This window comes from Mastomys coucha, unplaced genomic scaffold (genome assembly GCF_008632895.1).
Source record: "Mastomys coucha isolate ucsf_1 unplaced genomic scaffold, UCSF_Mcou_1 pScaffold6, whole genome shotgun sequence".
NCBI classification, from domain to species: domain Eukaryota; kingdom Metazoa; phylum Chordata; class Mammalia; order Rodentia; family Muridae; genus Mastomys; species Mastomys coucha.
Genome location: NW_022196912.1, coordinates 57,277,012 through 57,303,962, shown reverse-complemented (window position 1 = coordinate 57,303,962; position 26,951 = coordinate 57,277,012). Strand labels below are relative to the sequence as shown.

Below are 26,951 nucleotides of genomic sequence, written 5' to 3'. Positions count from 1 at the left end.
ATCCGCCTGCCTCTGCCTCCCAAGTGCTGGGATTAAAGGCCTGCGCCACCACCGCCCGGCTAAATTCACTTTTATGTTGATGCTATGAAGATAGAGGTCCACAGTACATTTTAAAAAGCTAAAGGAAAATACCACTTATAAGACATGATCTCCCTTTCTATCCCAAACAATTCATTTTGAATGGAAGCTAGAACAAACATAGCAGGAGAAATCTCTCCTCCCAAGAAAAGACACTGAGGTAAAATAAATCAAGGGTTAGGGTCAAGGAATATATTAGTAGCTTTGAAGGTACAACAAATTACTCTAGACTCAGTTTATATGCTATTGACTATGAAAAATGTGTAGTATATACACTATATATTATAGAATATTAATAAGTTGTGCATCTACAAATGATTCTTCTCTGCAAACTTTGTGATGTTTTCATTTCATCTACTTTGATACGACACTGCCATTTGGGAGGCTTCCAAGAAGTAAAACAGAAAATTTAGAAAATAATTTCATAAAGAGATTGGTTACCCTAAACATAAGCAATCACCTATAAATTTAGAGTAATATTTTCATAAACAGGAATGTTCTATTTAAAATCTCATCACAAAAGAGGACCACCTTATTAAGAATCTTCTACACGCCAAGTGCTAAATTAATTGGAACAACAACAAACACTGTGGATAATGGACCCCATAAGGCTGAATGAAGAAGAGATATGGGTTTTAACAGGGTGGTGAAACACATAATATTCTACACACTAAAACAAAGTTATAAGTTAAAATGCATAAAGTCTTAGAAAGGCCTTTCTGCAATCAAATAATTAATAGTATTGTCCTCTTTTATCCACTCAGAAGTTATTTTTCCTAAAAGCAAGGTAAGTCTTACTAACCCAAATACACAGAAGTGCTATGAGACAAGAATAAAATCAAATCAGAACTTATTCTTGAAAATGTGATCAAAGTTCTTCACAAAATACAGTGCTTAACATAAATTACATGAAAAGTAACAACAACGAAAGCAGCATAGTCCATCTGGGCAAAAGGCTCTTTAAACAGCACACACATTAATGAACAACCTCTCTTCTGACCTTGTTCATTGTGTTCTATTGGTTTCTAGTCAGGGCTGCATTAAATCTAGAAGCATCAGATCAATGGAACTAGCCTTCAGGTATAAATTATTAATTTGTTTGACAGCATTCCCTTTCCCTATTTTGTAAATAAGTTTTTTTTGTTTGAAAACTGTAAAAAAAACTACCTGTTTTTTGGGGGGGTTGTTTTTATGTTGTTTTAATGTACAAAGTAAGACAACAAAATTTGTTTTAAAAGTCTCTGGATAAAAATATTTTAATATTAGAAGTTCTATTTAAGCAGTGTCTGCATAATTCTAGAATGACTTTTGCAGTGACATAATTTAGGATCTCATTAGTGATTTTTTTAAGTACAATGTAATTTATATGAATGAGCTAAATATGATCATGGTTAATTGGAAAGGAATGTTTCATTTGCCTGCAGGTCCCAGCAAACTTTTGACAGATGGACAGACATACTTACCATAAGAGGATGTGAATTACCTTGAGATGCTTTGGTCTAAACTCTCTCTACAAATAAAATCACTGGAGGTCAAAATACCCACGGAAGGAGTTGAAGAGACTAACTATGGAGCAGAGACTGAAGGAAGGGCACTCCAGCCTGATATAGCTGTCTCCTGAGAGGCTCTGACAGTATCCAACTAATACAGAAGTAGAGGCTCACAGCCATCCATTGAACTGAATACAGGGTCCTCAATGAAGGAGTTAAAGAAAGGACCAAAGGAGCTGAAGGGTTTGCAGCCCCTTAGGATGAACAATAATATGAACTAACTAGTACCCTCAGAGCTCCCAGGGACTAAACTACCAACCAAGGAGTACACATGGTGGGACTGATGGCTCTGACAACATATATATAGTAGAGGATGGCCAAGTCGGTCATCAATGGGAGGAGAGGCCCTTGGCCCTGTGAAGGTTCTGTGCCCCAGTGTAGGGGAATGCCAGGGCCAGTAAGCAGGAGAGGGTGGGGTGGCGAGTAGGGGGAGTACGGAGGGAACAGGGGTTTGTCCATGTTGTTTTTTTATTTTTTGGGTTTTTTTGTTGTTGTTGTTTTGTTTTGTTTTGGACAGGAAACTGGGAAAGGAGAAATCATATGACATGTAAATAAAGGAAATATCTAATAAAAAATAAATTAAAAAAAAAATCACTGGAGGTAAAAGAAATACTCCAGCCTAGTATGTGTTGGTATAATGTAGATTCTCGTAAATCACTATTAGCTTTGTGCAAATCAGATTTAGTGATCGAAACTAACTCCAATATGCCATAACTTGACAGAGCCTTAAACATTTTCCCTTTTCACCACTGATCATATATTAATTTCAACCAATGATATACTTACTTTCATATGGTAATTTTGTTTAAAAGAGAGATTTGAGTTAACTGATTATAACGTACATTTTACATTATTTCTTCAGCAAGGTTGGTTTATTTTTTAACTATCTTAATTATAAAATACACATGAGAAATTTATTTATTTATTTATTTATATATTTGGTTACTTGCTTGTCTTTGTCCTTTTTTATAAGACAGGGTTTCATGTAGATCATAGAAAACAGCCTTCAAAGTCTGGTCTTCCTGCTTCAGTCTCCCTAATGTTGCTGCCATGACTGGGGAGATCCTTTTCCTTCTAATGGGTTGTGTTGTTCAGCCTTGATGTGATAGTATGTGCCTCTTGCTATAACTTGTTATGCCCTGTTAGTTTGATGTCCCTGAGAGACCTGCTGTCTTCTAAAGAGAGGCAGAAGGGTGTGGATGTGGAGGAGAAGGGTGGGGGAAGACCAGGAGAGGGGAGGGAGAAGAAGGAGGGAGACATTGAGATTAGGATGTAAAATATAAGAGAAGGATAAAAATTATGGGTTAAAATGGTAACTGCTACAGTATTACTCTTTATGTGAAGGGACATGTAGGGTTGATCTTCAATAATTACTAGAAGGCAAAACGAATTTGTTTCTAAATGAAAAATATTGAATGGGTTCTCTCAAAAAATTCTTTAAATATTAGTTTTAAAAGACTAATAATAGGAAAGTATTTAGAAGTATGTTTTCCATGAGCCAGTTTAAACTATCAAAATATTCATGTTCCTATAATAATTTTTTTATTATGATCCCTTACATACTAGGGATCACCTTTTGAAAGACTTGAAAATTTCCGAGAAAGAGTAGAAGCAGACTATAAAGTGGGAAGGTCACCATCTACACTGAACATCAGTGTAAGGAGAGTGTAAAATGGGCAGATATTCAACTATTGGCATGAATGACAAGTATAAGGAGAACAGAAACTCGAATGTAAAATAACTACATAGGAGTTGAATCAACTATGATCCTTGCTTCTCATCCCAAGGTAAGAGAGGTAAAACTGATTTGCATCCAACACCATAATTCAAATGCATCTTTAAATGCTCTGCAAACAACAGAGTCCTATATGCCTTTATTCTGTTGATTTGTGTCTTAATTAGGGTTTTAGTGCTGTGAACAGACACCATGACCAAGGCAACTCTGATAAGGACAACAATTAATTGTGTCTGGCTTAGAGGTTCAGACATTCAGTCCAGTATCTCAAGCCAGGAACATGGCAGCATCCAGTCAGGCATGGTGCAGGAGGAGCTGAGAGGTCTACATCTTCATCTACAGGCCTCTAAGAAAAGACTGACCTCCAGGCAGCTAGGACTAAGGCATTAAAGCCCATGCCCACAGTGACACAGCTACTCTAACAAGGCCATACTTCTAATAGTGCCACTCCCTGGCCCAAGAATATTCAAACCATCATAATTTGCATTTTAACTTTTTCCATAAAAATGGCAACAAAATATAATGATTTCTTATTTTTGTTGAAATTTAGGAATACTCCTTCATTGCTGGTGGGATTGCAAGCTGGTACAACTACTCTGGAAATCAGTTTGACGGTTCCTCAGGAAATAAGACATAGTACTACCTGAGGACCCAGCTATACCACTCCTGGGCATATACCCAGAAGATGCTCCAACATGTAATAAGGATATATGCTCCACTATGTTTATAGCAGCCTTATTTATAATAGCCACAAACTGGAAACAACCAGGATGTCCCTTAACAGAGGAATGGATACAGAAAATGTGGTACATCTACACAATGGAGTACTACTCAGCTACTAAATACAATGAATTTATGAATTCTTAGGGAAATGGATGTATCTGGAGAATATCATCCTGAGATAACCCAATCACAAAAGAACACACATGGTATGCACTTTCTGATAAGTGAAGATTAGCCCAGAAGCTCTGAATACCCAAAATACAATCCACAAACCACAAGAAACTCAAGAAGGAAGACCAAAATGTGGATACTTCATTCCTTCTTAAAAGGGGGAACAAAATACCCATGGAAGGAGCTGCAGAGACAAACTAGGGAGCAGAGACTGAAGGAAGGACAATCCAGAGACTGATCCACCTGGGAATCCTTCCCATGTTTAGTCATCAAATCCAGACACTATTGTAGATGCCAGCAAGTGCTGTCTGACAGGAGCCTGATATAGCTGTCTCCTGAGAGACTCTGACAGTGCCTGACTAATACAGAAGCGGATACTCACAGCCATCCATTGGACTGAGCACAGGGTTCCCAATGAAGGAGCTAGAAAAAGGACCCAAGGAGCTGTAGGGTTTGCAGCCCTTTAGGACTAACAACAATATGGATTACCTAGTGCGCTCAGAGCTCCCAGGGACTAAACCACCAACCAAAGAGTACACATGATGGGACTCATGGCTCCAGCAGCATATGTATAACAGAGGATGACCTAGTCAGTCATCGATGGGAGGAGAGGCCCTTGGTCCTGTGAAGGTTCTATGCCCCAGTGTAGGGGAATGCCAGGGCCAAGAAGTGGGAGAGGGTGGGTTGGTGAGCAGGGGGACGGGGGAGGGAACAGGTTTTTTGTTTTTTGTTTTGTTTTTTCAGGAGGAGAAACCAGGAAAGGAGATATCATTTGAAATGTAAATAAAGAAAATATCTAATTAAGAAAAAGAAGAAGAAATTTAGGGTTTGCCCAATTGGTGGTGGGAGTCCAGTGAACTTCTCTAACAACAGCATTGAGTTTTAACACACAGTCAATAAGATTCCATACATTCTCATATCAATGTACTTTTTCATGTGACTGCCACCTAATCATCTCCCACTTTTACTAATCCTATCATTAAGTAATCGCCCTCTCTGCCTGTAGTGTGCTTCCAAGCTAGTCTCTAATTTATAATTTTCCCAAATCAGTCTTTCTAAGGATGCTTCTTCTAACTCATTATTACTATATTAAAAATGCAAATGGATTTTTAGAGCCTTCTATGCAATGCTCAAGTTTCTAACCCTAGATTCAAGGGCAAGCACAAATAGTCTTAATCAATCTTTTTAAACTTTCTATTACATAACTGGGGACTGACAAGGCTTTTCTAAAAAGGCCAAACATTATTTTAGGATTTGTGAGCTACATGCTTTTGATATACATGTTTAACTCAGCACCTGTCCAGGAAAGCAGAGTTCAGCAGCCTCACTTAGTCACTAGGACTTTACTTCTTTACAATTAGTGTCATTACCACTTATATGAAAACAGACATTGAGCTAGATTTTACCAAAGGTGTCATAGGTAGCCAAAATCCGCTATAGAGCACTTACTTCTTACCTACTGGGTCTTAAAACAGCTGCTCAGTGGTATTTCCCAGAAGGGATACAGGATGAGTTAGCTCTAAGCATACCTTGACAAAGCTCAGGATCTTCTCTATACACATGAAACTGCTCACTGATTACATCACACATTCAATGAAAGGTAACAGATCTAACCACATGCAACATTTCATGTTGGAGAAGTTGGGAAATCCCTTTGGAGGAAGAGTGATCAGGAAGAAGTCAATGCCAGCAGAGGCAATGACAGCACGAGCTACAATCTGGAGACTCAAGACCTAATGATGAATTGGCACAGACAAGCATAGATAAGGAGAAAGATGGATTTTAAAATGGCTTTAAGTTCATACTAATGAGTTCAGGCTAGTTCTTTTGAACTGTTCTGGCCTTAGCCCTAAGCGGAAAGGCTTTGTTTTCTGATTGCCATTTTAAATAAAGACTCCTTAAAAGTATGTTCCTATTTGTTAATGGTTTCTGGAGGAGGCTGACCATACATGATAGCTACTATAGTAATAGTAACTGTCAAGAATTTTGCAGATTTCTATTTGGCTTAACATGTTAATGAAAAATAACAGTTTAGAGTCTTCCTTTCTATTCCAACATCTTATATCCTTTCTTATCTTTTTTGTACCAGCAATGACATTTAGCATAAAATCAAGCAGGACAGACAAGCATAGGCTTTCCTACCATGTTTTGAGTTAAAAGAAAAAAATTTTAATGATAGGAGGCATATGATGATGATCCTGTCTTAAGAAGCATAATGATATAATTGGAGTATTTTTTAGACAGGAGTATTTTAGAGACAAGATGGTGAATTAGAGTTAGAGGTGGGACCTATCTGCCCTGCCATAGGTACATCTTCCTTCCAGCCTGCAACTCTGCCTGGGGCAGAGACAATGCTTTAGAACCCATCTCCCCACACCCAGAGACAGCTTGACTCCCAGGAGGTCCACCATAACCTGGCTCGCAGTGAGCCCTCTCCACCCCATCCTAAAATATAAAAAGGCCTGCAGTGGGAATGAGAAGCCATAAGGTCACCTGTGGAGAGAATAGCTCTTCTCAGCTCTGCCCAAGAGTCTCCTGCAGGGTTTCCCTAGTCAGTTTCTACTGGATGTTTTGGGCTTCAGGTTTGATGATGTTTTACTGTCTGACTGCTACTTGTAATTCGTTCTTTTGCTTGCTTAGTGAATGGCTTAATGACATATATAATACATTACTACTACAATTTATTCTTCATATAGCTCTCAGAATCTCAATAAAAAGAGAAGTACTTATATAGTATGGTCTTTGCCAAAGCAGATCCATAGTTTACCAGAAAACATTTTATAACTAAATACCCAGTTAAATGATGCTCTTAAATAGTCTTAAGGCTTAAATCACAGTACATTGTCTCAGTCTTACAGCCCTTTCATTTTCTATTCTCTATGTAGATTCAGTTACATAGATACCAATTATACCTTAGAAATCTGATAAAGGCTAAAACTCTACATCTTCACAAAATCCCAAGCACTTATAAAATTCCTAAACTAATAACCCTACATCTTTTTTTCACAAAATCTTGATTCTCGACCTATTGTCAGTAAATAAATAGTCATTATAAAAAGAAACATGCTTAATCCTGTAACAAAACAGCCCAAAGGAGCAAAGTCTGCCACAGTGGTGAAGTCAAAAGACACTTCGGCTGATATTTGTCTATCTGAAAATGAAATCATGTGGAAAATTATTTCTATCTAGTAGAATAATTACGATAAAGCACAAAATTTGATCCATTAGAAATGGAAGCCTGGATTGTTCTTGTCCTTTGGGGACAGATAATATCTATTTTAGTTTTGTATTGTTTGTTTATGCTCTCTTTTAAAAGTCATTTTATTGATGTTATAATTATATAGACAAAAATATCTAACAAATACTGAAGCGAATCCTGAGGGGCGTTCTGTCTTTTGTTGCTACATAGGCATTTCTTGATTTTGAACACAGATTCAGAGGTGGACTAGAAGTGAATCCTGAAGAGGGGTCTGTCTTTTCTTCTACATAGGCATTTCTTGATTTTGAACATGGCTCCAGAGGTGGACTATCTTCTGAGTCTTATCTATTTTTGTTCATACAGATACTTTCATTATAATCAGTTCCACAAATTGATTTTCATGAAATGTGTGCCTTTGAGTATATCAATCTACTAAAAATTACATCTAAAGAAATACTTGTGGTTGCTAGCTTCCAAAACTTGAAAGGGGATTATGGAAAAAAAGACATGAAAACCACCATTGTGAGCACTTATGGTTTCAAGTTATCATGATTTTTTTCTACAAACATAGAATACATATTTATTGAAAACAAAAATATGTAACAAATAGGAATGTATTTTAAAACAAGAACAAAATACAACCAATTAAAGCCTAAGCAACATTCTTCAGATGTGGGAATAGAACAACACTTTACTTGGATTGTCAACACAGTCTAATGATCTTTTTCTTTATTCAAGAATGGCTGACTGTAAATAAAAGCTACCCTAACAGTTTCAAAGAAGTCACACAAGGAAAACTCAACCCTTCAGTGATAAATAAAATGTCAATTCATTTTCCTAAGTCCACAAGATTATTTTGTACTATATAAGCAAAATAATTTCAGCACAACTGAAAGCTATTAACCACTCCAGGCATAAACCACTTCATTCACAAAACATACAACAACAGTAGGGCCTTACACAATGCAGGATTTTACTAAATACTTAACATTTGTACTGATTTTAAATATTCTATCCAATTAAATTCTTGTAGGAGATGTCACAGGTCGTTATGGGTATTTTGTTTTCTTATATGCTTGTCATGCCCCCACCTTGGAATACCTGTTACAGTTTAGTTTCAGCCTGATTGTGTTCTACGCTTTGAAGCTATCATTCCTTGGGGAGGGGGCTATTTTTTGGCAATTGAATGATCTGTTGCCTTTCTTTTCCTGCTCCTTCTGGCTTCAGAGTTCTGCTAAGAATCAGCCAAGAGTCGGCAGGGGTCCAAAAGAAAAAGAAAAAAACTATCTCACCATATCCCCTGTTAGCCATGATTTGAATCTCTGCTCCTAAAAACCTTTGGATGTTTTAAACACTTTTCCCCCAAACTTCATCCCAATTTCTTCTTTGATATATTGTCTGGATAATAACAAATCTCCCTCCCTTCCATCCTTATTCCAACTCTAAGAATGTTGCTTTGGCTGACTTGCTCAGAGTCTTTTTATTTTTAATAAAAAATACATAACATGGGAAAAATTACAACAGTCATAACTGGCTAACTTATAAAAATATCCTCTTCCGAGTTAGAGAAAGGATTGAAGGAGCTGAAGGGGTTTGCAACCCCATAGGAAGAACAATAAATAATGTCAACAGCCAGACCCTCTAGAGCTCCCAGTGACTAAACTCAAACCAAAGAGTACACATGGAGGGACCCATGGCTCCAATCGCATATGTAGGAGAGAATGGCCTTGTAGGGCATCAGTGGGCGGAGAGGCCCTTGGTCCTGTGAAGGCTTGATGCCACAGTGTAAGGGAACTTAAGGGTGGGGAGGTGGGTGTGGGTGGGTGGGTAGGTGGGGGAACACTCTCATAGAAGCAGGTGAGGGGGGATGGGATGGGGTCTCGGGGGGGGGGACCTGGAAAGAGGATAACATTTGAAATGTAAATAAAGAAAATATCCAATAAAAAACTTAAACAAAAAAAAAAAGAATGTCCTTTTTCCATATGTTACCTATATCCTCTACCTACTGGATAAAAGACCATTCTCTTGGTGTATTCTACCGAGAGAACCCACAGGTTAAAAAGAACATTTGCAAATGGAAGATGCTTTAAAAAAGTGTCCCTATGGCATAAATGAGAGGCTTTGCATAATATGGGAATAAGAACTTTATTTCTCTTCTAGCTTCTAAAGTGAAAAACAACTTTGAATTTCATTGACTTGAAAAGGAATTCTATGGAATTTCAATTGTGGTTTGCCTCACTTCGATATATATCACCTCTCTTGTACTATCAGCCTTTTTTTTTCCCTTCACTTAGGGTTTCTCTGTGTAGCCCTGGCTGTCCTGGAACTCATTCCGTAAACCAGCCTGGCCTCGAACTCAGAAATCTGCCTGCCTCTGCCTCCCGAGCGCTGGGATTAAAGGTGTGCACCACCACTGCCTGGCTTTATCAGCATTTTTAAAATCAACAATATTCTAGTGTTCACTTACTGCTCATATTAGTGTCACCTATTAGGTAGTGTTCCCTAAAAATGTTCTAAGAGACTAATGCTTTGTTTAATTACATAGCAATGAAATAAGAGTTTGGATTGACTATTGGACAAGTGATTTGGGGGGAAAAGTATTCTTATTCCTCATAGCTTATAGTTTGCTTTCTCAAATAGAGACATTATATCATAATAATTTCTGTCTCCAAATTGTTTCATTCTGCTAGATGGTCCTTGTACACAAATTGTTCACAAGGTGACACTGTGATCACAAACCTAAAAAGTCAAACTGTGTTTATACACTTTAGAAAGAACGTTCGCCTTTGCCTTGAAATGTCTAAAACCAAAGTTTTCTTTTTAAGTCTTTTGATCAATATAGTCAAAACAAATTATTTATTTTAGACACTAAACTACTCAGTTTTGATTTCTGTATAGATGTTAGAATTTCTATTATGACATATTCCCTTATAAAAAAAATTACCATGCAGCACAAAATGAAAATATCTCAGAGGCTCATGTCTTACAGCAAGATAAAAATGTTAGAAAAACTTCAAAGATAGAAAATGCATAAGCTAAATGGAGGCCATCAAAAGAGTCAGAGTGATGTTTTTACCAAAAGGAATGAATACTTATGAGGCCGGTTCAAACATGAGCACCCAAATGCACATTCATAATAAATGGAAGAGAGGAGTCCAGCATATATTTTAATTGGTGGAAGACTTCACTTCCCTAAAGTAGTTAAAAATCACTCCTTGAAAGTTGATACCCATGAAGCACATGTACAAACAGCAATATGACATTTGCCTTTCATGTGTCCTACTATAAATGAACAGAGTGCAAATCAAAACTTGCAATAAACAATTACTTTGGTGTGCTGGCAAAGAACTGTTGCTATTTCAGAAAATGTATTAACACCTCTAATGGTAGGGGTGGTCAAAGGAAGGGTGCTAATTTTATTGTTAGAGCAAAAGAGTCTATGAGGTATGCTTAGAAAATATTCTAAGCAATCATAAGCCTATATCTGATATCTTTTTTCAATAAAATAGTCAAATACTCTGAATTTATCCAATTATCTTAATTATAAACGAAATGTATGAAAGTTATTTTTCACACTATAAATCCAAACTGAAGCACTAAATGGAGTCCATATGTAAGAAGACATTTTCTATTATTGTCTTAATTATCCAAAAGGTTTAGCATAAAGACTGTACTGATACTATTATCTATAATTAAAAGTTTTCACACTGAAGCACATTTAATATTTTTTCCATCTGGTCAGGGTATTGTAAAGAAGTTTTTATAGAATAAAGAGATAGATTTGACCTTTTATGTCATCTGCTTTCAATCATCTTTAAACTAGCTGTGATACAAAATATATGTTTATAATTTTAAAGGTCATAAAATTTTTTCAACCACATTAAAGTTTGGGTAATTACAATGGTATAAAAGAATCAAATATTGACCCAACACTGGAGACAATAAAATATTATATAGTTACTTCCTTATTTTATATTCATTCAACATTGTGAATACTGATTGTATAATTAAATTTTTTTATAAGGATACTTCCATGAACATAAAATTTACCCTATGGCTAAGTCATGTCATTTAACTATAGTTTTATACAAAATTTCTCAGGTTATTTATTAAAATTCTTATGTGAAGGTTCTCATTTTATCAATAACTTATGTACAATTAATTCATTTTAATCATGTGAAAATATAAATCTATAAAAGTTGCGGAACTAAGAATTCATAAAGAAGACTATTAACTCTTGTTGATTTGTGCCCTCTGTCTGTACAAAAGTATCCTGGTTTCTTTCTATGCTGCCTTCCTCAAGAAACTGAGTGTGCATGTTGGATTAAAAGTGTTCCTCTTCTCGCTGCAAATTTCTCTATTGCTTCAGCTTTGTTAAAAAATTTTTTATTAATAAGGCATTATTAACCTTTCACTCATAATATCAGTCATATTTTATGCCTATGTAGTTGGCATGAAACAAATCAAAGAAGCAAATGACAGTATAAAGAAATATATAGGAAATAATAAACAGTAAAAAAAATCAGGCTAAGATATTTGTTTCCTCGAGACTTCTTTGATGGATTAGAGTTAAATGCTTACTTGAGCATACAAACATTGGGAGAGCTTTAAGTGGGTGTAACTAGAGTCTAGTTATCAGTTAAGTGCACCTTCTATAGTTGATTACCAGTTAGCTACAAATGAAACAAATGGAGCAGATTCTATAACCAGATGGATTACTATGCAAAAATATAATGTGAAAAACAGTAACATGCACTGTGAAGGTGAATGAGAGGCAAATAAAGATAAAAAGTGTTGGTCCATTCTATAGACAAAGGCGACATTCCTGATGAGTCTGACTCTTTCAGGTAAGTTGACAATGATAGGGAATTAAATTACCCAATTCAAGAGGGGAAATGAACCAAGAATGTATCTGAAAACATGAAATTTACTGGTCCTCTCTATAAGAATTAAATATGCTGACACGTAAGCAAAACTGTCTATTGAAAATTTTATCAGAATGTGTAATAATTTTCAAGACTATATTTCTAGAAGTATAGTACTAAGATTTAATGTCTTAGAATTTAAAAGTTCAAATAATTTTCAAATCAATAATAATTAAGGGCTAATACAAAAGGTATTCCAAGAAAACTCTACATTCAGGCCAGATGTGGAGGTATGCACCTGGAATTCCAGCTTTTTGGAAGCCAAAGCAGAAAGATTATGGATTCAGGGCCAGCTTGGGATACATAGCTATACGCTGTCTCAACAGATTAGTCAAGTAATCAAGTAAAATAAATTTCTATATCCAAGCATTATAGCTTTCAATTTTAAGGACTATATGGAATGTATTAAACTGTTTTGTGCTTATTTTTCTTTTCCTAAAACTTGAAGAGAACTCACTAGGAAGAAGTTTTCCAATCAAAGATGCTATCGGAGCAGAACTACAGAGCAAATTCTAACAACAAAAAAAACAAATATTGAGAAAGTCACGAATATACAAATAGGTTAGTATATGATGTAAGGGATGGCTTATTTTTCGTTGTAGAGAAGGAGTTTCACTTAATTTTGGGAAATAAAAGCAATACTAGTTTTCTAAGTGAAAATAGCCTTTATTTCACTCATAAATCAAAAGTAGGTTTGGATAAATAATTTCTATCCAACAAAAAGGGTGCATGGAGAACACTAGATTTAAAAATAATTTTGTTTTTACTTAATTATTGATTCTATTATGATCAACAAATAGAATTCATCTAAAACATTGATACAAACCAAATAGTATTGATAAATAAATGCAATATATTTGTCAAATTTTATGCCATATGCTTTTTTATTGTAATAAACACAGTGAGATTATCTTTCACATGTAGTTCTTCTCTTGCTTGGACAGAAGAAGAAACATCCACATCTGTTATTCTTTTGTGGGTGCTTTTATAATCACAGTTCAGTGATTCAAAGCACTGCCATTAAGTAGGCAGGAAAAGGAGCAACATAAAAGCTATATAATTCACACAGCACACTGAAGACACAAGGAAGTTCCCAGCACCCAGCTCACAACTTTAGTTTTGTCTTTTCCTTTTTGAAAATGTGTGTAAATGCACAATTAGGTATGCATCTATGTTAATATGTGTACATTGGTTTGTGCATGAGTACATGTCCAGGCCTGGGTGCGGGTTGGGCAGTGATTGACATCTGCTGTCTTCTTAAGGCTCTGTCCAGCTTATATTTTTGAGCCAGAGTTCCTTACTGAAAGTGGAGCTCAACAGTTAACAAACTTGTCTAGCTAATGAGTCTCCATGATCCTTTTGTCTTTTCCTTTTCAGAGCTGGCACATTCCACCATGCCTTGCTTATCCATGAGCTCTGGGAGATCAAACTCAGATGCTTACACTTACATCACAAGGGTTTACCCATGAGCCATCTTTCCAGTTCTCCTTTTCTTTCTCCAGTAGGAAAACAAAGAGAAATCAACAGATAGGCAGTCATAATTACATAAACAGCATTGCTCCTGCTTTGATTTAATAATGAACAAAATACCAAACCATTCAAACTTTAGGACTTTATTATCAGGAACCTGATAACTTTATTATCACATACCTGATAGAAAGGTATCAATAAATCATTTCAAAATCACTTTAATATACAATTGGCCAAAACATGGTACATGTAGTCTTATTGGTCAAAGAAATTGAGGAGCTATATTCAAGTGATATAATTTCTCTTTCATGTTGTTATTTGTGTTTTTCAGTATAGACAATTGTCATTGTCCTGCATTATAAGCAGCACAAAAGATTCCCAACATTTCTTATTTTTGTTTTTTCTTTGTCAGGACTTAGATTATGTAATCCTTTTATATAATTACTACTCAAAGGCAAGTATGGACTGTAGGCAATTTTTAACATCATTGGTGTGACTAGAGAAACAAATAGGAATGTTGTGCTAAAATTTCTCCTACGATTACACATACTGACTCAGATCTAGCTTTTATATGTTTTAGCAAAGTTGAGTCCAAGTGGCTATACATTTTGTGGCAGTAACACTGACTCTTTATAGTACACATACAAAATTCATTTTTAGAGACCACAGCCTTTTAATTTTTGACAAAATATAAGGCTATAATTTTTTTCAGGTATGTAAAAGGATGCTAAATAGTTGCATTGTCATATATGTATGTATAACAAATACAACTTTGGGAAAACAAAATGGGCAAAGGTAAGTTTTTAAACAGACCAGACAAATAAGAAGTCAGCTTCAGTTTCCACTAAGAAATCTTTCACTTTCACAATATATTACTGTGAAGACTCATAAAGAAGAGAATTTCTATATTCACTCAAAGTGAAGAAAATCCATGAAATATCAGGGTAGTCACATATTCTATGGATAAGCATGCGACAGAATAAGTCTGTATTTCTGCTATAAGTTAAATGCTAACAAAATGTCACTTATGAACAGTACCAGAATGTGCCACCCCCAAGCGTGCCACTCTGACACAAGGATTACTTTCAGCTAAGGGTACTTGAAAAACAGCAGCCATGAGCTGGGCACACTACTCTCCTCTGTCTTGAAAAGAGGAGATTAACGCTCCTGGCTGAAAACTGCCCTCCCTGTAGCTGAAGTCAAGAAACATTCTTCAATGGAGAATCATAGCTGAGAACATTCAGCAGTCTTGTTAAATAATTCAGCCTCTACATAATTTAGTTACTTGCCCCAAATTACCTTTCTTTTTGTAAACTAATACAAAGATGGGTGAGTTTCACCATTTTAAAGGCCTCTGCTTCATTGTGAGGGCTTCTTTGACACTGAAAACATATTATATGTATGTATGTGTCATTCTCTGGTAATCTGTTTTACATCAATTTCATTGTCAGACTGAGATGGAACCACAAAAGAGAAGCAAGGAAAGCCACTTCTCCCATACTTACTACTGTGATTTCTAATACTGTTGTATTGATTTTGAAAATTGGTGCCTTTATATCTTCTTACATTTTTATGAGTTAAATATTAACTGAAAACACAGGTAGACAGCATTACTGTGAAGGAAATGAAGATCTTCCAAGTGGAAAGTCAGTTAAAATACACACACACACACACACACACACACACACACACACATTAAAGGAATTTTCCAACATAAAGTGTTCCATTGCAAAGTCTCCAGCCAGTCCGGGCTGAAAGAACAGGGCAACCTATTGGGTAACACTTGCTCCCACCTTTGAAATGCAACTTTCCCAGAAACAATGTTTACATTGACTCACCGGTCCAAAAGAATTACTATCAAAACTGTGTCCATGATGATCTCCTTCAACCCACATGTGACCACGGGGGACTTTGACCAACTGTTTTTTGTGTCCAATGGTTCTGCAAAGAAACAGTGAAGCCAATGAGGTGAGAGCAGCAAGGGGACTTTACAAACTTGGAGATAGAATCAGGAAGGACAGAACACCTGTTAGGCAGATGAGAGGGTCTAACTCTCACAGGGTTAGAAATGAACCACAGGAAGAAATAAGATCAACACTCGGTGCAAATTGAGTTCAGTCAACCTGGAACAGACTTCTGGGAGTCTACTAACAGGTGATTTATTCCCAATATATTTATGCCCAGTATACTTTGGAAAAAAGTTTCCCTGTGTAATAGGATCTTTATTGCACAAGGAAGCATAATTGCTTTGAAACTCTATTCTCAATTTGGGTAAATGTCTTTTCTTCCAAGAAGAAGGGCTCTAGACATAGGCTACCACATTTACTAGTTTAATGGCCTAAGGGTCTGTCCTGATCTCTATAGATAGAGTCAAAGCTATTTGGGCAATTAACTACCTCTAGGCCTGGTTGTTGGAGTAAGGCGTAGCCTCTGGCTATAAGGGTCATTTAGATTACTAGCTATCTCTGGAACTGGTTGTAGAAGCTTGATATGGCCTGGCCCAATAGATATATCAGATAACAAAAACCAAGCTGTGAATCACTAAAAAGTTTAGCTTTCTGGATGGAAGAACAGGCTTTTTCATCTTTCCCTTTAGAAAGACAATCCTGTGTGCTTAGCATTTCTGGTTTTGCTGGAGATCTGTGGGCCCAAGGACCTTTATGCTAAGCTCCCAACAGTCCAGAAATTAATTGAGTTCCCCTCAAGTAAGATATGGTTCACTTTCTAAACTGCCCATGGAAACCACGCATAACAGGTGTAGCTTTGGGAAAACAAAATGGGCAAAGTTAAGTTTTTAGTCAGGCCACACAAACAAGATATCAGCTACAGTCTCCATTTAGAAGAAATTATTCACTTTAATAGTGAGTTACTGTGAATATTCAGAAATAGAAAATTTCTGTGTACTCAAAGTGAAGAAAATCAATAAAGTTACTAGTCACATATTCTATAGATATGAACGGATTATAGTTCTTCCTTTGTATAAGAATAAAACTTAATTAAAGAAAATGCACTAACACCAAATATAGTGTTTTGTTATGTAATTCACACTATCCTTAATAAACACTTTAAGAAATCAACATACCTCCATTCAATGAAGCTTTATTTGCCATTTGTATTCTTACACTTGCATTTATGCTAGTGCTCAACTGTTTCAATTTAATCATGGAAATTAAAATTCAAAACTGGGGGAGCTGGAGGAATGGTTCAGAGGGTTAAGAAGAGCCCTGGCCACTCTTCAGATGACAGAAGTTCTTTTCTCAGCACCTCTATGATGGTGCACAACTGTTTGTACCTTCAGTTCTAGAGCATCTGACACCTCCTTCTGGCTTCCATGTGCACCAGGCACACATGATGGCATACAGGTATACATGAAGACAAAACACCCGTACATATAAAAACAATAAACAAACAAACAAATGGATAAATATTTGAAAACCCAGCATTAATAGGAAGGAAAGGAATCGATGATATTTTGGGACCTATAGACTCAGTTGAAAACTGACCAGCACAACATTTTTCTTAAAAAGGAACTTTTGAATAATTCTGAAGAAGTGTCAATGAGAGATGACATACAGCAGATATTCATATTCTTTTTAAAAACGATATATTTATTTATTTTATGCATATGAGTACACCATCACTATTTTCAAACACACCAAAAGAGGGCATCAGATCCCATTAAAGATGGCTGTGAGTCACTATGTGGTGCTGGGAATTAAACTCAGGCCCTCTGGAAGAGCGGTCAGTGCTGTTAACTGCTGAGCCATCTCTCCATCCCCATATTCATACTCTTAACACAGGAAAGGAAGTGGGCAGGAACAATCTTTCTCACATTGTCAGTGGACATTAGAAATGATTCAAACTTTTTGTTGTTATTTCTTTTTGTGATTTAAGAGACTAAAATATTCATGCCTGTTGTCTCAGTTCTCCTATTTGTAGAAACTGATTGCTAAAATTTACTACAAATATAAACAAGTGTTTATTATAAGGGATGCTCAACCCACACTTTTTATAGGCCACACCTCCATAATGTGATTTACCCAAATATCTAGTAACAAAGCATTGGCAGGTAAATTAAGAGGCAGTCAACCAAATAAAAGACAGAACTAAAATAAAATTTGATTCAAACCCCACAAAAACAACTATTATTTTGGGGGCATTTAGTTGTATATTTCCTTTATTTCCTAAAGCACCCTGGAAAACACTAACTTAAACATGCTTCTCAGTAAAGGTTTTCTGAATGAATGAGTAAAAGAATGAATGAAATTTACCCTGAGAGCCAAAGCTTTCAGAAACTGAGTTTAGCATCGTGTTATTGGATATGGAATTACTCGGAGGCTACTCTGTTAGCAAGCTGTGTATGCACAGAAGAATGCATTAAAAAGGGAAAGTACACATAAATTGGTGCTATAGAAATTGAAACTATTCATTATCTTGGATGGTTTTTAATTTTCAAGATAATTTCAGTGTTAAATTGCTTTGCATTAGATCAGTAAGTTATCCATGCAAGGAAGCAATATTGTAGCCATTAGAACCCTACAGTAAGTGAAGAGTTGCTGTTTGTTTTAATTACTACAGGGAAGGAGCCTTTCAGATTTTTAGAGAAAAGCAAAAATAAATTTAACACATCTTACCCTCGTACACTTTGCAATAGAAGTGTTTGTTCTTCAATTAAAACCACTCCATTAGATCTTGACATCACTGCTTTGTAAGCTAGTGTCTAATGACTAATACTCGCATCAAATGATAGTGATGATGGAAAAACAAAAACCTTAGAGTTCACTGCTGCAAAGGTATCATTGCCTTATACATCCAATCATCTGTCCACTGCATTATACCGAGGATTTAGAATACATTCTTAGAAGGAAAACACTTGAGCATTCCTTTCACTTGAAATAGCCATTTAACAATCACAGAATTATATGTTTACAAGAAAACATACTATATATTACATTGGGTTAATATTACCTAAGGTTTCAGGCATTTGCTCTAGGTCTCGAGATGTGTTTCCCATGGATTAGTGGTGTGTATATGCTCATAGCTCTCCAGGCTATCTCACTGGAGTAAAGAAATGAAGGATTTTCTGAATGAAATAGTCTTATACTTGGTGTCTGAATGACCTAGCTTGGATCTTCTTGCTCCATCTACTCATTATAATGTACATATTTTTTATTTTTTAATTAGGAAAGTGTTCAAGGAAGGAACTATAATGAGTCTCAAGTCTACGGGACCTTCAACTGCTTAGTAGTGACTACTTACTGGGTAAAGGATTCTTTGGACACCAAGAGGCTTGGTTAGCTGGAACACGATTTGCCAAGTTTTGGAAAGGGATGGGCTTGTCACAGTAATTATCATAATGTCTTCCTTCTGGACATTCATAATATCAAGAAGAGCCATGAGTGTGAAGATGCTTTGAGACCCAAACACATGAGCTGCTTGTTCAGTTAAAAAAATTATAAAGTAAACCCAACACAAATTATATCAGCAATGAAATAGTAGACCAAACATATCCTTTTAGAAGCTAGCATGAATAGTCCTGTCCAATTGAACTTAGGTGCTATAAGAATCAAGATTCTTGTGAGAAACTTATAGTGCCATCAAGGTAACAACAGTAATGGCAGCGGGTTTCTTTGTGGGACCATCTGATGTAAGGGACTTAAGCACAAGCTTTAGCCCCTTATTTCTTAACTATTTACAACACTTTTTCTTTTCTATGCACACTAGCTTTTGACCTGGGTTCATTTACTGTCTATCTCTCCATGTTAGAATGTGACCTATAGCCAGGCAGTGGTGGTGTATGCCTTTAATCCCAGCACTTGGGACGCAAAGGCAGATGGATTTCTGAGTTCGAGGCCACCCTGGTCTACAGAATGAGTTCCAGGACAGTCAGGGCTATACAGAAAAAACCTGTCTCAAAAAACCAAAAAAACAAAACCAAATAAAAAACAAACAAACAAAAAAACCAAAACAAACAAACAAACAAACAAAAAAGAATGTGACCTATGGAAATATATCTTTCTTACAGAACATCCCTAGAACACAAATGGCTTAACAAGTATTTGTTATATAAATGACAAATGAATTTAATACTGATGAAAAATAATGCCCTAAAGGAAGAATAATACTATGGAAAGTGCTCTGATTCTAGATCAGGCTAAGGAAATTTCATGATTTGCACACAAGCTTATCAGTTATAGTTATTTGCCATCTTTACAATAGGGTGAGGCTATTACATCCACCATAACTAGGTTAAGATGAAGATTAGCAAAGGGTTGTAAACACTGAGGGGACTTTACTGTTTAATCTCTTCTCTTGGTTTGTGTATTTATTTGACACTATCAAGTGGATATGATTTGGAACAACTTGATAAAACTCAAAGGGGCACTTTTTCATTTATAACACTAGACAAAAGAGGAGAGAAAGAGAGGGGGAACCTAACACAGAGGCTATTGAGCAGACAAATGTGGCATATACTAAATACCATATAAATGTATCATCTTCAACTTGAGGCTTTTTTAAGTAAAGCACTGGATGGTTCTGATTACACTGAGAATACAGTAAGTGGTGATGACTGCCAGACTTTCTTTGTCCATTATTTTCCTTCATTTTGTAATTCTGAAGCTCACTATTGATTAGTACCAGTCTCTTCAAATCACTGGTGATGTGCCTCAATCATTTTTTTTTCACACAGTTCTGCTTATGACTATTTTTAATGGTAGAGTGACTCACTTTTCCTATCTTCTTTTTCTCTACAGGGGAACATTAAAACTCTTATGTGAAAGGATAATCTATCTGTACATACTCAAATACACAGAAAGTATCATGTAGCGGAATGATCTATCTGTGGTTTTACCTACCAGTATCTTGCATATTTCAATGCTGCTATCCTAATACATAGTATCTTACGCAGATAACGGTCAGGCTTGAGAAAAATATTGTAAGTAGAGAACTCTGGCAAACATGCTATATGGACATACTCTATCTTCTAAGCTCTTAGAGTGCATCCAACTTTTAAACTAGTAACCTAAAGTGGCTTAAAAATATGATGCTAAATTATTGGACTACTTCCTTTTAGGGCTGCCAAGGAAATAGAATACTGCTAATAGAATTTCTCTGGAGAAGGAATTTTTAAAGAGCTTTTTGCTCCCAAATTCACATAAAAGACAAGATAATCCTTTAGCTGATTTAGCAGGTAAGTAAGGTGTCAGCCCATAAGGTTGTATGTATCTATAGCTTGCAAATAATTCTGGTTTTGACAGTCAAAAATGGGTTCTGTATGGTATTTTAACTACCTGTCTAAAAAGAGACATTTTTAGTACTGGCTTTACCAAGACAGGTTGCCTAGGCCTCATAAAGGGGATAAAGAATGATTACCTCCAATTTGATTTGACCTTGAAAACCTTGTATTTAAGTCACTGGATCTTTTAAGTTCCATCAGTTGAACACAAAAGTACTGTCTATGTAATTCTTCGAACCATGAGAAGGTAAGTGCCTATTAAATGTTTCTCTCTGTGTGTTTCTCTCTGTGCCTTTCTCTTGTGCACATGTCCTCTTTCCCCTTCTCTCAGTAATCTGTATTAATAATTCATGACTCGATAGGGATATCATTTTAAAGCTATTTTATTAAATTTTCTACATATACAAAGCAGTGATGACCTATGAAGCTGACTGCTCCCTCAAACCCAGACCCCTGTGTTTCTATTTTCTTAAGGGAAGCTTATAATCAGTCGTCTTGTATGGTGTTAAACAACAGCAACAGAAAAGCAGACTAATACAGTAAACGGGAACAGGCATGCATTTATATGGAAATATATTTTTATCCTTATAGATAAAAAAATCCAGGAGTAGAATTCGTGTAAATAAATGTAATATTTAATTTTGAAAAGAAGAATTGTCTTAGTACTGACATGCAAAACGAAATAAGTGGCTGACATAAAATTTTGCTAAGATTTTCTAATTGATTTAGTGAAAAATAGAGATGTTTGTCTTTGATTTTTTTTAGCTAATTAAAAAGCAAAAAGCATGAAAAAATAAAATTGTATCAGCTATTATCAGTAATCATAATAAAGTGAGCTGATGTAATTGAAAGAGAAATATCCCATTGAAAAAAATCTAACTTATAGAATACAGAATTTTTCATAACTTGTAAAGACACTATGGAAATCAACATGGCATTTTTTTTTTTCAGAAAATTGGGAATCATTTTACTTCAAGCCCCAGATATACCATTCTTAGGCATACACCCAAGGATTCTCTAGTCAACTACAAGGATACATTCAACTATGTTCATAGCAGCTTTATTCATAATAGCCAGAAATTGGAAACAACCTAGATGTTCCTCAACCAGAGAACAGATAAAGGAATTGTGGTACATTTACACATTGAAATACTACTTAGCAGTTTAAAAAATGACATTATGAAATTTGTAGACAAATGAATGAAACTAGAAAATATTATTTAAGTGAAGTAACCTAGACCCAGAAAGATAAACATGGTAATATATGCACTTATAAGTAGATATTAACTGTTAAGTAAATGACAATCATACTATACTCCACAGACTGGGGGAGGCTACGTAATAAGAAGGGCTCTTGTGGGGACACAGTGATATCCCTTGGAAAGAGAATAGAAAAGATTTTGTGGATGGACTAAGGCCAGGTGTGGATGGTATTCTAGAGAGTGACCCTAGTACTGGAGGATATGGAGCCTGAACCAGACATCTTCTTTAGCCAGGCTATCTGTAGTGGTAGAACTGGGACACTAAACAAGCCATGAAACTTTTGAAGTACAATACTTCCTACAAGATGTGCTGGAGCAATGGTGGCATAGAAGTTGTGGAAGTGGCCAACAAATGATTTATGTAATTTGAGGCCCATATCATAAGAGGTTACCCATGCCAGACATTGCCTGGATTACCAGGAACCAGAAGCCACATAAGCCCATACACCTGTGGTAGAATCAAACATGACAGCCCACAGAATTAACTAATTAGGGTTCATGGGGGCTCACAGAGACTGAAGCCACTTACGGTGGATGCAGGGGTCAGTGTTAGGTCCTCTGCATACATGTTAGAGTTTTTGGTTTGTTGATTTAGGGGCATGCACAAAAGTGGGAGAGGGGGGATATCTCTGTCGTTTTTGCCTGTTCCTGGGACCCTTCCCTCCTACTGAGTTTCCTCACCTAGCTTTGATGTAAGGGTTTGTGATTTGTCTCATTGTTATCTTGTGTCATGTTTGATTGATGTCCCTGGGAGGTCTGTTCTTTTTGTAGGAAGATTAGGTGGGGTTAGTAGATCTGGGGAAGAACTGAGTTGGGAGGGCAAGGAGGAGTAGAGTGGAGAGAGGGGAATCACACATATTGTTGAGAGAAGAGTAAAAAATTATAAAAAGGACATAGAATTCACTTGTTATGCAAAGGCTGCTTATGAGAGAAATACATAAAAGTGGCAGAAATGATGATGATGATGATGATGATGATAATGATGATGATGATGATAATGATGATGATGATGATGATGATGATGATGATGATGATGATGATTATAGTAGTAGTAGTATAGCAGTAAGCCAGGACATAGTAGCTATATTAATATTGGGACAAATGAGATCACATCTCCAAGATGATACCTGAGTTTCTACTGGCTATAAGCAACAAAAGATTATTAGCGTCTATTTTATCATACAAAGGAGTTTTAAGGAGAAAAGTGAGCCTAAAAGCCTTTGATGAATCTGGCTAAATTATGATTCTTAAGATACGTGATCAGAGGATTCTAAAAATTCCTAAGAACTTTTGGCTGTCACATCGTGGCAAGGCATTTTTCCACTCTGAATACTCATCCTCAGTCCCAGCCCTAAATTCTGTCTATTGTCTGTTTGGTCACAAAAGTGGCTTTGTTACTGACATAGTAGGACTCACATGCCTCCCCTTTTCTCACGAATTAAAAGTGACACACAAATTAAAAGACTATGATTTCAGGTAAATAATGCACCAATATTCCAAGGAAGCTGGACTGCCTATGGCTCCAGGTGATTGCATTTCCTTGCATCACAATGCTAAGTACCCAAGAAATGATCTAATAACTCCCTTTGTACAGGTAAAGATGTGAAGGTCAGAGATAGAAAGCAGTGTCATCTAGCTAGTTAGTGGCAAGACATAGATTATAGAAAGCATAGTCCATAATTTTCTTTCCACTGAAGTGTGCATCATGACTACTCGAGATTCAAAGAAGAGGTCTTAACATCTATTCACTAGAGAAAAGGAGGAATATTTTCTTCATAGATACTAGGCTGTTGCTAGGTGATTAGAACAAACTCATACCATAATGTAGGAGAAATAATTTTTCAAATATAATACAAATTCCCTTAATGCAGCTAAAAATGATTTTAATAGTGAAAATCCATGATGCATTTTTTCTATATTTAGATTATAGAAGCATAAATGAGACAATTCGGGAATAAACATGTGCCTGTCCATGAAATTACTACAAATTATTAGTATTAGATTCCATACAGGCCCTACCAGGTCATGAGTAAAACCAGTACTCGGGCTGTGGTTGTACTTAACAGTGTAGGTATGTTCATTTTCTTTGGGGTATGAGTCAACATTTACTGAATGACTACTATGTGAAGTTACACAGACAATGTAGGTGATGGTACAAGAAAGACTATGATCTGGTTCTTTCGACTAACTATAAACCACATCAAAACAAAATTAATGCAAGGGGCTAGCCACCTAGAGAGACAGCTCTGTGGCTAAAAGCACCGTTAGGGGGTTAGGGGTTGTTTCTCAGAAACCACATGGAAGCGCTCAGTCATCTGTACCTAAAGTTCTAGGGGAGCTAGAACTTCTGGTCTTCGTGAGCACTGAGTGAAAGGGGTATACATACACACAGACAGACAAATCACATATACCTAGCATAAAAATAAGTAAATATTTTCAAAAATGAAAGCAAAAGAAAGAAAGTGATCAGTGAAATATGCAGAGAGACACACTAAAGTAGCATAGCAGAATTCAGTAAATTAGAAACATTTACAAAATTGATTTATAAGGAAATAAATCAATAAATGCCAATCAAGCATTGCTAGCTGAACAAATGTTTAAAAGATGATATTGTTTAAGGCTATCATAAAGAGGAAATGCATTATGGATATCTGAATCAAGATATGAATAGCTGACTGATGTGAACAGAATAAAATGGTACTATGAAATTCAAATCTTATTTGTGAGAAGACATTTTTTACTAGAAAGTATCTCAAAGAACAACATCAAAAATTAGAGTGTTTTGTAAATTACTTTCTAGTGAAAAACCTTAATGTAGAAAAAAATTAAGAAAATTTACATGTTAATTTAAAGACATTATTATTTTTTTCCTCCTAAGTATCCTACATGCTATTATGCCAAATATTAACTTATCTAGAAGTGTACCAAATTAAATTTTTACATAGGTCAAAGTATTACAATTATAATTTCAGGCATCACATGAGGAGGTATAATATAGAAAAAGATCATGCTAATATTCAAAACTGCATCTAACTTTTATATATTCAAATTTTGTTTCTGCTAAAATGATGACTGGAGCTACAAAATGTCATAGGTGCAAATAACACAGTTGAACCTAATGGGAAATAGAAACAATGACTCATCTTATTATTCCATGCATGGCTTCCTAGCAAGCCAACTTAAATAAAACAGTAAACTTGTAATGCAGAGTTTTATTTTTCAAAATAATGTCAATATTTGTTATAAATTGGATTGTTGCATTTATTCCCAGCATCTTTGCTACAAGTAATTTCCCAGGGGTCAGCACATCATTCATTACTATGCTTCCTGATCATTTCAACATGCTAGTTATAAATGTGAGAAGGGCACACCTCAGTGCTTTCGTTTTAAGGCCCAATGATGGTTAAATATGTGAGGAACTATGAATAGTATTCCATCTTTTGCTTAATCTATGTTGTATAACTCTCAGTTTTTTATATTAAAAGGAATGTGCACTGTTTTATTTCCCATATATTTAATCATCTTTGGGTCACTTGATTAATTAGGAAAAAGGAATTCTTCACAGTTAAAGATCTCATTGCACGGAGACTTGAAACCTGTCTTCGGGAATCTGACTTGGAATCAGGAAAAGAATGTGAGATAGGAAAGAAAAGGAGAGTCTCCAAGCCAAACAGACTGCAACTAAACACTGGTTTTGGCACCTCTTCCGTGGAGGACCATGGGTCTTAAGGCTTCAACTTCCTCACTTGTAACAAAAGATAATAAGGATAATTCAGTAGCTGTTTCACATATAATAAGATAATACACACAAGCCCTTCAAATTTGTGCTTGTCAAACGATGTCATTACATGGAAGATGTTATTTTCAGAATTATGGCATAAGCTCAGCTATATTTTTATCACTCGAGACCTAGAAAATTATTTTCTAAATTGAAAGAATTTATCAAATACATATGAAGTGTTCACTAGTATCAAAAATTCTTAGGTAATAAACATGCAAACATAAATATTACAAAAACATGGTCCAGACACAATTCATAGATTAAGTAGACAATTTAAACAGATAATGTCATTGAAAATAGGAAGAATACAATCCCAGAGGTCCAGATAAGGAAGGTAGAAAAATGAACAAGATATTCTATTCTGGTACAGGGATGGTTTGAAAGAAAAGGAAATCATTCAGCACATTGTATCCATATCCTGAAAATATGAGGCTTTATACTACATAATAGCATAAAATATAAAATATCCATAAATCACAGAACATAAACACAATTTTGCAGTCAATTTAAGAAGTCAGTATTCTTAAAAATAATAAAGTAGCTGGGCGGTGGTGGCGCACGCCTTTAATCCCAGCACTTGGGAGGCAGAGGCAGGTGGATTTCTGAGTTCGAGGTCAGCCTGGTCTACAGAGTGAGTTCTAGGACAGCCAGGGCTATACAGAGAAACCCTGTCTTGAAAAACCAAATAAATAAATAATAATGATAAAGTAGCTGAGGGCTACAGTATCAATTAGAAGGATTCTTTTTTTTTTTTCAAAAAGTCAATATTTTATTTATTTGAATTTGAAGCCTTTCCTTCAGCCTTCGCTCCATTTTTGTC

General features: G+C 35.8%; 1 protein-coding gene across 2 annotated transcripts in view; it reads right to left on the bottom strand.

The window, feature by feature from the left end:
• Immp2l (inner mitochondrial membrane peptidase subunit 2) overlaps nt 1-26,951 on the bottom strand; it is an 884,186-nt gene that overhangs the window by 222,276 nt on the left and 634,959 nt on the right. For both annotated transcript variants that reach the window (XM_031357240.1, XM_031357241.1), the window contains exon 6: nt 15,690-15,792. In XM_031357240.1, coding sequence (XP_031213100.1) covers nt 15,690-15,792 — 103 coding nt within the window. The remainder of the gene's footprint in view (nt 1-15,689; nt 15,793-26,951) is intronic.